The following is a 15864-nucleotide window of genomic DNA, read 5'->3' on the forward strand; positions in this document are numbered from 1 at the left end:
CCTGACACTTCCGCAGGATGCACTGACCTTTTCAGCAGGAGCATTTTCAGATAAGATTTCCTAGCTCTTTGGGTTCTTTTAGAAAATAATTTACAGAGAGCACATCTTTTTGCAATGTGCCTCTCACCCAGACACAATCAACAAATGGTGTGCTCATCATTGAGAGGCATTTCAGCCTAATATGAAGGACAATTTTTAAAACCTGGAGATTTGTGTTCAGTCATAATGATGTACCCCGCAACAGGGCCTAACTTACAGGTAAACAAAGGAGTGAATTACTGTGTAGCACTAACGACTGATTAACTGCTAAGTACCCATATTTACTGTTTACATAACAAAGAACAGTCAGCACAGTGAATGAAGAAACTCGGACCCTGCCAGTTCTGACTTGTATAGCCAGTGGTGGTGAGAAGGGACTGAAAGGTGGCTGGGGTTGCCCCATCTTTTGCGCACTCAGCTGGAGACATGTGGACACTCAAAGCACCATCGTAACTGCCAACGAAACTGCTAGCTAAATGAATCCAATCTCAAGTGCACGGGGTGGAATATATACAAACAAGCACCCAAAGAAGAAATTATAACACTGGAGGTTTGATGGGGCACTCACTTCCTCCACTGGTAGTAAACCAATGTCCCAGCAAGGTAATTATGGGACACTGAGCCTACATTACTTTCCACAAGAGTAGGAATTGTTAAACCCAGTGTCCTGGCCAAAATATAGCTCAGGTTATTATTAGGGATGGCCCAACTGGAACACCAAATCTCCTTAACCTTGTTGAAGCTTGGAACAGATTCTGAACTTTACCACTTACATGCGTCTCTTGTTTTTATATGCTACCTCCCTAAATTCCCCTTATTTCTTCCTCAGTGCTTGTCTGAATCTGTTATGTAGTGTTTCTGCATCCTGCATTGCTGTTGTGCTCCACCTCAACAGTGGCTGCATTTCACTAAAGGGTGAATGATCCCTATATAGAGGCCGTCCATATAATGTGCTTTGGGATCTTTCAGAATAAATGATTATCACAATTAACCTGTAGGTCAATTGTAAAAGGCTCCCTGGTGACAACAAAATAATTCTCATCAGAGCAATTCTTAATCATCAATCACGGATGACACTTTTTTTCAAAATGCATTGTAATCAATACCCTCACCAAACTCTTACCTTTACATTCAAAACAGGAGGTTCATCTTCTGTTAAGGAAAAAAAAAAGATGGTCTTTGAATCAATTCAAAACAAAAATCTTTACAAGTCCATAAATCATAAGACTATAGGGAAATGCAAACCTACTGCAGGCCACATTAAGCAAATATTCCCAAATGAGTGCACAGATTAGATAATTTAACTCCTCTGCCATTATAATCCAGACATTTTATTATAATATCAACAATATTATAATATCAACTGACAATAATATGGCTAGCTCAAGAAAGTGCTGTTAGTCCCTTCTCTTCCTAAGTACTTAAATTCCCCCTAAAAAACTTATTTTATAAGATGCTAAATGGGAACATTGAACAAAAAGATATCAAATGAAAACAGAGCATGTTTGGTATATACAAGTTAAAACTGCTTCAGTTTCAAATGTAGGGAAGATTTTACCTCTGATTCCTGCATATAACTTCTATGGGAATCCCTTATGTATGATAGGGAGAATGTACAAATAATACTACTGTAAACACAAACTCCAGTATTAGACATATATCTTCCAACACCCATTTTATAACTAGAAATACATTTTCTTGTAAGAAATGCAGATACAAAGAAACTCTTGACATTAATGTTTGCTCAATCATAGAGCAGCAATGGAATACAAACTACTGCAAAATACATTTTGTGTGTTATCAGTCCTGACCTCCAAACGAATACTCCTTTGACTCTGCTCCCAAAGAAAAACATACAAACTTACACCAAAATCTTATTTTTTCTGCACTAGGAGCAAGAGAAAATTAAACTCTGGTGGCTCTTTCCTGTTACTGCTGAACACACATGACTCCTATTGACTTCCGTGGGACTGAGCACACATGCAACAGCAATACAACAAAGCCCTGGGATCCACTGGAGACTGCAAGTCCTACAAGTCACAAGGACCTGATTGATTAAATGAAATGTGTGAAAAAGTTACTGATATTAACATGCCTACAACTTTAGGGTGAATTCCTGATTCTTTAAAGCCAATGGTAATACATTGACTTCAAGGGGGCCAGGATTTCACCCATCATGTACAACCTTGTCCAGGAGACCCTGGACAACAGAAAAATTCAGAAGCAAATGTTTCAGATTTTAACAGTTCACAAAAAGACATCCACCTGCTTCAATATAGCATTCTGATTTAGTATTAGAGCAGTCATGGCTTAATGAATCCTGATGTCCACAGCAGTTGATATTCTAAGTAGGGTTATTACTGAGAAACAGGTTTCTTGCCAATTGGGTGACTGGCTCAGCTCTTTCTAAAGAGCTGATTAGACTGCTGTTGTAGGAATACAGATTTCTCAATATCAGTAAATAAAATAAGGAGTCACATAACCTAAACAGTCACTGAAATAGTAAGCATTAAAACTGAAAGCTCTTCAGTGGGCAGAAAAATGTTAATGATAGGAGAAATAAAGAAGACAGTAAAGTAATAAAGGCTTTACTGAAGTCTTTGGGGATGGCTATTTAGTAGGGCTGCATAAAAGGACTGACACATAATAGGTAGTTTCAGATCATACAAATTTGTATGAAGGCAAAGTTTTGGGTAAAGATCCTGGCCTTACTGAAGACAAAGAACAGCCATACTGGTCAGATCAGTCCATCTAGGCCAGAATCCTACCTCTGATCAGTGCCAGATGCTTCAGAGGGAATGAACACAATGGGGCAATTTTGAATGATTCATCCCCTGACATCCAGGACCAGCTTCTGGCAGTTGGAGGTTTAGGGACACCCAGAGCATGGAGTTGCGTCCCTGACAATCTTTGCTAATAGCCATTGATGGACCTATCTTCCATGAACTTGTCTAATTCTTTTTTGAACCCAGTTATAGTTTTGGCCTTCAGAACATCCCATGGCAATGAGTTCCACAGGTTGACTGTGCATTGTTTGAAGAAGTACTTCCTTATGTTTTTTTTTTTAACTTGCTACCTATCAATTTCCTCAGGTGACCCCTAATTCTTGTGATAGGTGAAGTGGTAAATAACACATCCCTATTCACTTTCTCCACACCATTCATGATTTTATAGACCTCTATCATATCCCTGCTTAGTCATCTATTTTGTAAAATGAACAGTCCCAATCCTCAAAGCTGTTCCATACCTCTAATCATTTTTGTTGTACTTCTCTCACTTTTTCTAATTCTAATGTATCTTTTTTGAGATGAGGCGACCAGAATTGCACACAGTGTTCAAGGTGTTGGTATACCATGGATTTATATAGTGACATTATATTTTCTATCTTATTATCGAGCCCTTTCCTAATGGCTCCTAACATTGTTAGCTTTTTTGACTGCTGCTGCACATTGAGCAGATGTTTTCAGAGAACTATCCAAGATTTCTTTCTTGAGTCGTAATAACTAATTTAGACCCCATCATTCTGTATGTATAGTTAGGATTATTTATTTACTTTGCATTTATCAACACTGAATTTCATCTGCCATTTTGTCACCCAGTTTAGCGAGACCCCTTTGTAACTTCGCAGTCAGTTTTGGACTTAACTATTGTGAATAATTTTGTATTGTCCTTAAATTTTGCCACCTCACTGTTCACCTCTTTTTCCAGATCATTTATGAATAGACTGACAGCACAAGTACCAGTATAGATCCTTGGGGGACCCCACTATTTACCTCTCTCCATTGTGAAAACTGACCATTTAGTCCTACCCTTTGTTTCCTATCGTTTTACCAGTTTCTGAGCCATGAGAGGACCTTCCCTCTTATCACATGACTGCTAAGTTTGTTTCAGAGCCTTTCATGAGGGACCTTGTCTGTAAGACTTTCTGAATGTGCAGGTGTACTATATTGACTGGATCACCCTTGTCCATCTTTACTGACTGGCCAAAGAATTCTAATAGATTGGTGAGGCATGATTTCCCTTTACAAAAGAGCTACTGACTCTTCTCAAACACACTGTGTTTATCACTGTGTCTGATAATTTTATTCTTTACTGTAGTCTAAACAATTTGCATGTTATGGAAGTTAGGCCTGTAATTACCAGGATCACCTCTGGGGACCACTGTTTCCCCTAAGCTGTGCGCGTGTGCACATAGATCTTAAACCCCGCACACACAGAGAAACACCGTGCACTCCAGCTTTGGCTTTTTTTTTTTTTGCTTCGGTGGCGGCACTCCGTCTTTTTTTTTTCCTTTGGCGGTGGCACAGACGAAATTTTCTGCGCACACGGCCTGTTAAAAATTAGAGGGAACATTGCTGGGGACATTTTTAAAATAGGCGTTACAATAGCTATCCTCCCATCATCTGGTACTGAGGCTGATTTAAGCAACAGATTGCATACCATAATTAGTAGTTACCCTGGAAGGTTAAAAAGTAGAAAAAAATCACTTTAAAAGTATGTTTGTTTACCTTCCACTTTTATATTTGACTGGTCTACTAAAATCGGAAACGTAGCTTCATGGGAAGAAATTTCATTCTCATCAACATCAACACTAGGAGATACTGGAAGCTGTCCCTGGATGAAAATATCACAGAGAAGTAACCATATTAACATCCTAAAAACAGACCATGAACATTTGCAAGCATGCAAGCGCATGTGACACATTTATAGCATTAACGCTCACACCAGTCCTTAGAATGATTGTTGCACAGAAATCTCTTAATATAATACTTAAATCACAATCACTTAGGTCACAACAAGGTAATAGTCCCTCTATTTTGCTCAGTTAATAAGTCTGTAAAAGCACCTTATCTTTCACTTATTACATACAGTATCTAAACTCACTGTTTATACATAAAACATATATACAATATATCTCAACCTGTTCAATAAAATTACTGTGTGCATATTTAGGGAATCAAGAATATAATATACCTTAAGATTGTATTGTCTGAGCTGTTTTACCTGTCAACTACATACCAGCACTCCATACACTTCTCTCTTCCCTTTCACTGACTACCCTCTCTCTGCTTCACCTAAGGGTATTTTTTGCTTCCTTTCACAGACATAGCATTTTGCTGCTTCTCATCTACTCTGTTACTTTTCTTTCTGTCTGTTAAATTTTTAATATCATTTTGGCACAAAGCTCCAAATTGCACTCTACATGTGCCCTAGGAGTGTTAAACTGCTCTCTCTCATAGGCAGAGAAAATCCAAATCCACAACATGGAAAAATCTACTGGTATCAAAGATACGGGGTCTTTCTGATAACTCCTGTACGATTCACAATCTCTCAGTCTCTAGGCATGCTGTCATGGATCCAAAGGATCTGGTGAATGCTCAGCTTGTAACCAGTCCCTTGGGAGTGATTCCTTCAGTGTGCCAGGCCCTGAGGACCCACATGGTTCTGCAGGGGCAGGTCCCTAACCTCCAAGACTGGGCCTTCAGGCACTGCAAACCCTGTCTTTCTCCTTGGCTCCCTGCAGCACATCCAGCCACGCCAGACTCCAATGGAAGGCTTGTACTGTACCCCTTCAACTCCCAGCGAGTATTTCCAGAGACAGCAGGCAGCCTACAGAATCTGCAAGTCCATAGGTTTGCAAAGACAGGCAAAGGTTAGCCATAGTCCAAACCATCTAAGCTAGTGCAAATGGACTCCATCTCTGTCCGTCTCTCTCTCTCTTTTCTCACCACAGGTGAGAGCAGTCAAACCTGAGTTCACAACCCCCGCCTGCCACTGCTTCTCACTGTTGAATGTAGATCATTCACTTTCTGGACCCTCTGTTGATCTGGGTTAATTTCAACCAGTACCTTAACAACCCAGTCATTTCACCCAGATAAGGAAGTGACACATACACTTCATATCTCCTGTGCTGTTCCAAGAGCAGTGTTAACCCTTTTGCCCCTCACTGGGTGGGAATGCAAAGTACAGAGGGAAACTGAGGCACATATAGGAATCATAAACATATTACAAAAAATTTCCACTTCCTCACATAGGCATCTATCTGCTCATTACTGTGATACTGGAGCAGTATCTAAGCTTTCAATATTTGTAAAAGTGGTATTTCTTGTACTTCTAGTTTAAAAAGTAATCTTTATAACATACAGTAAATCAGTTCCTGTTTGACACTTGAATCTGCAATTAGACTGGATGAAACAATAACCCCAAAGAGATTTTGATTCTGAGGACTATGCATCCCTCATCACTTCAAGATTAGATTATTCAAATGTACTGTCAATGGGGCTACACTTTAAGGTATTTGGAAACATAAATTGGTGTGGCACATAGATGTCTGCATATTAAGTGGTGCTACAAGCACAGAGAACATTATACTAACAGTCTGAGATCTGTACTGGCTTCCAACTAGTTTCCACGTAGAATTTTAAGTGTTTTTTCACCTGTAAAACGCTCAATGGTTTGGGTCCAGACTATCAGAGGGACCACCTGTCTCTTCAGGTAATACTGAAGCACACCGTGAACATCTGCAAAGATGCTCAAGCTAACAGCTCCATCTCTATGACAGGCCTTTGACTCTAACTCACCTCCCACCTACTCTGACAAAGGCCAGATTATTTGGCCTTCAGAGCCTGCTGCAGACGCTCATCTATTTCCCCAGGCTTTTCAGGGAAGAGTGGGTTGAAGGATGCAGTTGGGAATGGTTGAGTGCAAATTATTATTTAGTGGTGGTGGTTGCATTAGGACTTAACTTATTAAATGAGCTAAGTGTGCTATTAAAATGTGCTATATCATTTAGTGTCTTTGGGTGATGGAGGTTTTGGTTTTATTTATCCTTTTGTTTGTATATGTGCACAGAGCTTGAAAGGATGCTCTTAATATATCTTAGTAAATAAATAAGTAAATAGGTACTATGTTCACTCAGGTTTCAGAGTAGCAGCTGTGTTAGTCTGTATTCGCAAAAAGAAAAGGAGTACTTGTGGCACCTTAGAGAATAACAAATTTATTTGAGCATAAGCTGTAGCTCACGAAAGCTTATGCTCAAATAAATGTGTTAGTCTCTAAGATGCCACAAGTACTCCTTTTCTTTATGTTCACTCAGTTGTTCAAGTTTAAAGAAATGGAGTCTGCTATTTCTAATCATTATGTAGGTTTTTGAATAGCCTAAAGTGATGTTCAATTTTGCCAGTATACTGTTTTGTAGAGTTTAACTATTTTTATGCATCAATAAAAAGCTGGTAGGTCAACTTTCAGGCCAACCAGCCTTCACAGCGTCCCTTCCAGAAAATATATTTCAAATAAATGTAAAAATTTTTTAAACTACTTTGAAACTGCAATTCTTTTATTTTAAACTTGATTTCACCCTATATTTTGTCATAAAAAAACCATAAAATATAGAAACAGCTCCACCTTATGGCCACGATTATATCAGTTTTCTATTTGTAACTGAAGTAAGGCCAGTGAATGTATCCTTTGGTGCCAGGACTCAAGACTCTCTTGCATTAAGAAATATACATAAAATGATGTCAACGTTTACATAAAGCAAAGGTGATGGAACTGATTCCTATTTCTGTTATACCAATGTCATTCAGAATTAATTCCACTTACGTCAATGGGGACGGACTAGTGTAAAAGAGGTGTGAAAGCAGAATCAGGAAATGGGGTGTAATGTGTAAATCAAACAAAAGTTTTCCTAGTTAAGTTGCAGATTGTTTTTTACTTGTTGGTGAATGAGAGAATCCTTCTATACCAGGTATCTGTAACTTTTCTAGCTGAACATATATATTTTCAATTCCTAATGTGTCTAAGCACAAAAGAGCCACTTACTTGGTTGCTAGAGATGATAGTCATAACATTCAATGCATACATTGTTTTAAATTTACCAGAAATTCAGGCAATTCTAATACATTAGGAACAAAATTTATTCTTTAGCTTACCTTTTGATTAATAAAAGTAGCAGTTTTGATGTTACTGATCATTAGGCTCCCTGAAATACCTTTATATGCAAGGTAACAAGTTATTTCCTACTATGTCTTGAGAAAATACTGCAAGAAACAGAATTATTTTTTTCCAAGATGGAATGACTCCAAATCCAAACAGGCAAGGAAAAGATTCACAGCCTGAAGTGGAGGAAATGAGAGAGGGGCCTTCCTCACACCAAAGAAACTGTCTGGGCTTCCAGTTATGAAGGAAAAAAAAAAAAAAGGAGTACTTGTGGCACCTTAGAGACTAACCAATTTATTTGAGCATAAGCTTTCGTGAGATACAGCTCACTTCATCTGATGCATAAAGTGGAAAATGCAGTGAGGATGTTTTATAAACACAGACCATGAAAAAATGGGAGTTTATCACTTCAAAAGATTTTCTCTCCCCCCACCCCACTCTCCTGCTGGTAATAGCTTATCTAAAGTGATCACTCACCTTACAATGACAGGTTTCAGAGTAACAGCCGTGATAGTCTGTATTCGCAAAAAGAAAAGGAGTACTTGTGGCACCTTAGAGACTAACCTATTTATTTATTTAAATTGGTTAGTCTCTAAGGTGCCACAAGTACTCTTTTTCTCCTTACAATGTGTATGATAATCAAGGTGGGCCATTTCCAGCACAAATCCAGGGTTTAACAAGAATGTCTGAGGAACAGTGGGGGGGGTGGTAGGAAAAAACTAGGGGAAATAGGTTACCTTGCATAATGACTTAACCATTCCCAGTCTCTATTCAAGCCTAAGTTAATTGTATCCAATTTGCAAATGAATTCCAATTCAACAGTCTCTCGCTGGAGTCTAGTTTTGAAGTTTTTCTGTTATAATATCGCAACTTTCATGTCTGTAATCGTGTGACCAGAGAGATTGAAGTGTTCTCCGACTCGTTTATGAATGTTATAATTCTTGACATCTGATTTGTCTCCATTTATTCTTTTATTCTTTTTGCGAATACAGACTGACACGGCTGCTACTCTGAAACCAGTTATGAAGGGTGGATCCTCCAGCTGGGGCTCATTAGAACAGGAAGAAATAAACAGAAGGTATTAGTACATGGATTTATTCCTTTTTGGGAAGAAAAAGAGGTTTAGGAGGCTCCTGGACTGGAACAAAACTCTCATGAAAAATCTGCTGTACAGAAAATCTTGATCCCAGGAGAAAACTGTGCTATCCTGTGGGGAAAACAGTAAGTGAGAAACTATTTTGTCCTTTTATTTTGGATCCGGTTAACGGAAATCTTGACAGGTACCTTTACCCTTGATTAGGGCGGAGAATTCCCAGTTGTGGGTATATGGTGTCCTTAAAAGAGTAGGATGCTTTATTTTTTCTGCTGGTTAATAAATGCTCTGTGAAGCTATTTGATTTAATGTAACTTGGGAACAATCACACCTCCTTAGTGACAGGTTTGGGGTCCTGAGTGGCTAAAACTATGCTACCAACTCTTACTGTCCCTCCAGCTATAGGTAGGCCCATAAAAATAAGCAATTTTTAAGGTTGCCTGATACTTCCCATTATAAAACCATATTTTCAGTTATTCATAATTTTGTCAAACTTTATCCAATTGGGCTGAAATTTTCCAGACTCGATACCTGCCTCAGGTTGAATTTTATTGGAAAGTTTTATCTGAAGTTTCAACTGTTTCTGAGAACATGAAGAGGAAAAATGTTTTGACATTGAAAAAGGAGGCAACCTTTTCTTTGACAAGTTATATTGCCCTCATGTTTTCATGAGGGACTCTAGATCTGGCTGGGAGTGGGGGAAGAGGGTAGCCATTTTGTGAGGGACACGTCTTTTGATTTTCTTGTGATAACCCATCTAAATTTGGCCAAATTCTAAGTCTCTTAAAAATACTGGCTCACGTATGCTCAATAGAGATTTTTAAAGTTCAACTGCTAAAATTTCCAAATTTCCTCACTGTGCAGCTGACCAGAATGCACATGCACCATCCTCACAGACTGACTGAGCACGCTCCACCCCAGGGCTATAGGGGCAATGCAAGACTTCCCTTACAGTTGCTGCTTCCAGATGTTCTGGGGTGGGCTCAGGCACTGGAACTGAGAGCAAAGATCCTGTCTCTCCTGCTCTCTCAGTGATTTCCTGCTGGCACCCAGGTAGCACAAAGGAGGAAGCTGCCTGACTCAAATGCAGAGGGGACAAGGGAAGGACCGGGGGAAGGAAAGGACTAGACTGGCAGAAGAAGCCAGGTGACACTGGGACTGGACTTGGGGATGGGGGAAGGCGATTGAAGTTGACAAAACACAAAGGCTGAAACGGGTTGGGCAAGGAGACTGTGTGTGAGATGGGGAGAGACTCAAAGCCAGATGGCTGGAGAGGGAGGGAGCACTGAGACTGAATGAGGAATGGGGAGGCTGGGAACAGCTGGACAAAGAGACTGGGCCTAGGAAGCAGTGGGAGTGTTTGTGGAAACAGATTTGACAAGGAGCGAGGGTTGTGGGGAGAACTGAGACTGGCTGGGAGAAGAAACTGGGACAAGGGAGCGAGGTGGGGGATAGAGACTGAGATTTGAATAAGAAGCCCAGAGAGCGGGGAGATGACTGGAGGCCAGAAAGATGGGAAAAAACAGATTGGATGAGGAGCTGGTATGGGGAGGAACACCGAGACTGGCTGAGCAAGGAGTCCTGGTGTGTGTGTGGGGAAGAGGGGCGGGAGACTGGGAACGGTGAGGGAGCATCAAAGGGGAATCTGGGATTGGAAAGGTGATAGGAACGGTTTAGGTAGAAGGGGTCAAGTTTGTAGGGTAAGGCAGGGACAGACAGAAGGGTCTGGGACCACTTGAGCCATTCCTCTCCAGAGCCTGAAATGGAATCCAAGATTTCAGAGTCTCATCATTCCTCTGCTGTCAGCAAACAGCTCTCAAACCCAATGGTAAAGTGTGTCACATCCCCCTCTATTGCTGGTCCACAGAGAGGATGACTTCTTACTATTGTTATCAGTTACTCTGTTAGCTCAAATGATAGAGGTCTGTAAGGTGGGCTAAATGTTGCAACCCTGTTAATGACCCATGTGGGTGTCAGTATAATGCCATTTGGGTATCAATATGATGTGATTTCCATGTTTCGGGTTGTTTTTTAAAAACCTAGTTTTTGTATAATTTCTTATGTTGAAAAAATGTAATTGAAATTGCGACATTAAGCACTAAAGTTTAAGAAATGCCAGAATTAAGGTTACCTGTCCAGCCTTAATTTGGCCTTGTTTGTAAACATTATGATACAGTCTTAAATCACATAATACTATTTTTTTCCACAGGACCCATGCCTCTTGCAGTCCACAAGCTGGACCTGCTTTGGAGATGAATCAAGGTAGCATAGTTGACTGTAAGATACCTGCCTCATTTGTTGCACAAGTAGGAAAGGAGGCAGGGGAATGCAGGAAGAATAAGGATGATCTCATGGATAAGGCAGCTGAATGCTGGGCTGGAGAACTCAAGTCTATCCCTGCCTCTGCCATAGAATTCCTGTGTGATGCCAGGCAAGTCATACAAACCAATTTTCTCACAGCTGGTCATTAATTGTGTGTTTCTCATTTTCTGGGTGTCCCCCTTGATAGCCTGAGGTTTGGTTTGCAGAAGTGCTGAGCGCTCACAGTGGCAACTGAAGTCAATGGGAGCTGCACTTTGAACATACAAAGTATTATATAATGCTAAGATCTCTGAAAAATCAGGTCCTAGCCATCTCGTATTGGGCACCCAAAATTAGAGGATGCTTTTGACCTTAATCTCTTTGTGCCTCAGCCCCTTATCTGTAAAATGGAGATAATATTACTCCTTCACATCACAGGCGTGTTGTGAAGATAAATTAATGTTTGTGAAGCACTTGGACACAGTGATGAGCTCCATAGAAAAGCCCATAAGGAAACTAATAATTCGGCACAAGATTTGAATAGCACAGCAGTTCTCAAACTGTGGGTTGGAACCACAAAGTGGGTTGCGACCCTGTTTTAATGGGGTCGCCAGACTTGCTAGGGCCTGCGGCGGAAGCCAGAAGTCTGAGCCCCACCACACGGGGCTGAAGCCAAAGCCTGAGAGCTTCAGCCCTGGGGGGCAGGGCTAGGTTACAGCCCCCACCGCCCAGGGCTGAAGCCCTCAAGCTTCGTCTCTGCCCGCCTCAGGGGTGCAGGGCTGAACCGTCAGCTTCCACCAGACCACTCCCCCTCCCACCCGGGGTAGAAGGGCTCGGTCTTTGGTCCCCCTTCCTGGGGTCGTATAGTCATTTTTTTTGCCCTGGGAGGTCACGGTGGAATGAAGTTTGAGAAACCCTGAAATACAATATAGTAAATAAGACCCAAGACCACACATTGAACAATGAAAACAAAACAGTAAACAGCTGCTCATTAAATGATCACTGTTCATTCTGTGCCTCAAATGAGGTAAATGTCCTGTGGAAAAGAGAGTTTGTAACGTAATTAAAAACTGTATCATTGTGCACACAAGGCAGATGAATTCAGATTGCACAGGCAACCTTAATACTGGCACTACCTAATTTTTGAGTGGTTGATTTTGCACCAGTGATGTTCTTTTAATGTAGTTGTTTGTGTGTGTTTATATGTATACAACACACAAACATCCAAAGAAAAATCAATATTCCAATTTATTCCAATCCAGTTTATAATTCACATGACTTGAGCTCTCCAAGCCATTCCCCTCTACAGTATCAGTTTCATACTCACTGTACTGAACACCTCTATAAGCCAGCAGTGAAACTCTGGGGACAAATTTTCAATAAGAGCTTCTAATCTTACCAGTGTAAACAACTGAGGGTACAAATGACAGAGTTTAAATTGCTATCTGATTTGTGCCCACAAACATTTGCAGCTGTATATCACATTAACAGATACCTATAATCTGTCATTTGTGCCTGCAAAATTGCAGGTGTCAAATAAGCTTGGACTGCAGCCTCTGTGGAAAATTTTGCTTCCAAAATGTGGACTGAGGGTTGCATGCTTTGCTCAGCCAATTATGCATTCTCACTGAATGCAAAATAAGGTGCCAAAATACCACATATGTTCCCTGGCAACTTCTAAATCATTCTGATAGAAGAAACCCCAAAACCATCAGAAAAGTAAGTGGGTAACTGTGGATGTGTGAATGAAACTAACTTGGAGAACTCCAACCAGAGGTAAGTGAAGCATGAGGTAAGAATTAAAAATGAAAACTGGAAACTATGTGCATGAATAGTAGAAAAAGATATAATAACTCTTTTTCAGACATTCAGATTCTTACATTTTGTATTAAAATTTGAAAAAGCAACTAAGTGACCAACCTTTTGATTTTTGTAGGAAACAGCATAAATAGCATCATTGCTGAAGTTTTCCTCTCTTTTCGCTGTACTCTGATAGTTGTGCTCTGGCTCTTTTTCTGTCTCTGAAAGATATGTGTCCATGTCTTCATCTTCACAATGACTGTCTGACACTTCCAGTGATTGCACAGGAGATCTTTCACTATCATCATGCTTCCAATTGGGCCTGCAAATGGAGAACACTTTAAAATACAAAGCGATTATTTTCCAAAGAACAAAGGCTAGTAAAGCTGAAAAGATCACACTGAACATATATATCAGATGCAACAACAGATGCCCAAAAAAGACAACTAAATTCTTTAGCGGCAAACACAATGGTCCAGAATTTCAGTTGTTCACACTCTTGTTTATGCCACTGAAATTGGAAATTTGCATCTCCCGCCTCTGGTAGTTAGACACATGAAACAGTGTATTTTTATGGGACTGCCAGATTGGGGACAGAGAAAGAGAGGTCTACCATTTCTACATATGGAGTAGTCTGTGGAGAATATAGTATGGGTCAAGGGAATTACCTTATGTGCAACTCAGATTATTCCCCAAGAATAATTGTGCAAATTGGAGTGAGTTGGCAAACATTCATGCACACATTTTTACTGGCATGCCTTGCTGCACTATTTAGTCTTTCCCCTCTGGAATATGTGGTTATAACACTGCCATATGTGAAATAGAAAATGGGGGAAGGGGAATGGGTGCACTCTGGACTCAGTCTAGGACACTGAAGGGAAAAGATAAGTTTAAATGAGTAATTTCAGTGCTAGGGATTGAAAAGATTTCACATAACTCTTATTGTGAGTACCACCATATTTTCAGATTTTACTTCCTATGTGAGGTGCTAGAACAGAAAGTGTACATTACCCCAGTTTGAGCTCAGTGACTGTGGCATAGGGCTCAATAAAACACTCTTGTTCCAAACAGCTGGTATCACTTTCAGAAAGCGATCGTTGACGAGGCTGGGGAATAGCAATGGTACGCCCAGTTAAAGTTGTCACTAGAATAGCTGCTGCTAGGGCAGATCTAGAAGAAAGCAAAATAAAACAGTGAAATAAAACACGCAGTAATGTATTCTCTATGGCTCAAAACTGTTATCTGTACCTTTTGTGAAGTACCTTCATTAATTAGGCAATAGCACAAAGTTTAAGATTTAACAATCATATAATAAAAAAAATCTTAAAATATTAAAGGAACTGATTTAAACCACCAGTGCACAAAGATAGTTAAGGCATAAACTCAGCTATAACGAGGCACTGCAGAATTCTGTGTAAAATGTGTACCGTATCACACTTCATTACATCACATGCACAGAAATCTGTTACTTTCATGGACTTGCACATGTGAAACTGAGGGCAGAATCTGCCTCAAGCATTCCACAGTACCCAGTATCATCCGCAGGTGACATGTTGTAAGGAGTACCCCACATCCTTCAATGTAGTTGGTGGCCTATATTCCCTACTCTGCTTCTGCTGTTGACTTTGAGGCTGGCAACTAATGCTGTAGGATTGTGAACTGTGGAGGATTGTGGAGTTGAAGGGTGAGGAGAGGAAGGTGGAAAGAAAAAAACAATGGAATCAGAGTAAAAAAGGTGAAATAAAATCACAAGAAAAGAGAGAACTTGAGAGCCAAAGAGAAGGTAGAATGAACTGGGATTGACTGAGGACATACTAGACACAGGAAGGAAACAGATGGGGACTGACACAGAAAGAAGACTGAAAAACAACCACAGGAGTGAGGGGAAATGTACAGAAAGGAGAGAAAGTGAACTGCAGTAGGGGACTAAAAATGGAAAGGAACAGAAAAATAACTTATAACATTTATATGGTGCAAATGGTATGCATTGCTAACTCAAAGGATGTTTTATTTAATTTTCTTACTTTCACACCTATTTTAGGAGCACCTGTTGAAGGGGTGACACTTTTAATTACATAATTATTTAATAAACTGTAAACTTTTTTTCCTTTAGTGTAGGGATATTAATGCATTCTTCACTTGAGGAGACCAGTACTTCTAAAGTCAGTCCTGACAGCACCTAAGTACAGTGAAGTAGGAAAGCTTTTGTTTTTTTTAATTGTTTTCCTTCAAACCAGCTTTTTGGTGTTAATTCAGTCATACAAACTTTTTTTCTTTTAGATTTTAATTTGGTTTCTAAATTCTGATTTAACTGAGGTTGCATTTTTTGCAGTTACTTTAATAATAATCTTTTTAAAAATAATCTTATTCCACTCCTTATGAAAAATTCCTCTCCCCAAATAAAAACCTACTACTTGATCATGTACCTCTCATTTCAACATACATATGAGTAGCCCCAATGAACTCAACTTCTTTCATGTACACATGTTCACAGGGTCAGGCTGCCTACCTGTCTGCATGTTATGAACTGCAGGACTGGGGCCTTCTTTTGTACTGGTGGTCTTATTTAGGGCCTGTCATAAATATAAACAGAAGGGTAACCACCTTTCTGTATACATAACTATAAAATCCCTCCTGGACAGATGCAAAACCCTTTCACCTGTAAAGGGTTAAGAAGCTAAGATAACCTCGTT

At 40.0% G+C, this 15864-nt stretch overlaps 1 protein-coding gene across 2 annotated transcripts in view; it reads right to left on the reverse strand.

Annotated features, from left to right (window-relative positions):
* CEP89 (centrosomal protein 89) overlaps positions 1-15864 on the reverse strand; it is a 137026-nt gene that overhangs the window by 117108 nt on the left and 4054 nt on the right. For both annotated transcript variants that reach the window (XM_077830940.1, XM_077830941.1), the window contains 4 exons: positions 14183-14341; positions 13292-13493; positions 4548-4653; positions 1163-1191 (listed from right to left, as the gene is read on the reverse strand). In XM_077830940.1, the coding sequence (XP_077687066.1) occupies positions 1163-1191; positions 4548-4653; positions 13292-13493; positions 14183-14341 (496 nt within the window). The remainder of the gene's footprint in view (positions 1-1162; positions 1192-4547; positions 4654-13291; positions 13494-14182; positions 14342-15864) is intronic.

The sequence above is a fragment of the Eretmochelys imbricata genome, chromosome 12 (assembly GCF_965152235.1).
Source record: "Eretmochelys imbricata isolate rEreImb1 chromosome 12, rEreImb1.hap1, whole genome shotgun sequence".
Lineage (NCBI taxonomy): Eukaryota > Metazoa > Chordata > Testudines > Cheloniidae > Eretmochelys > Eretmochelys imbricata.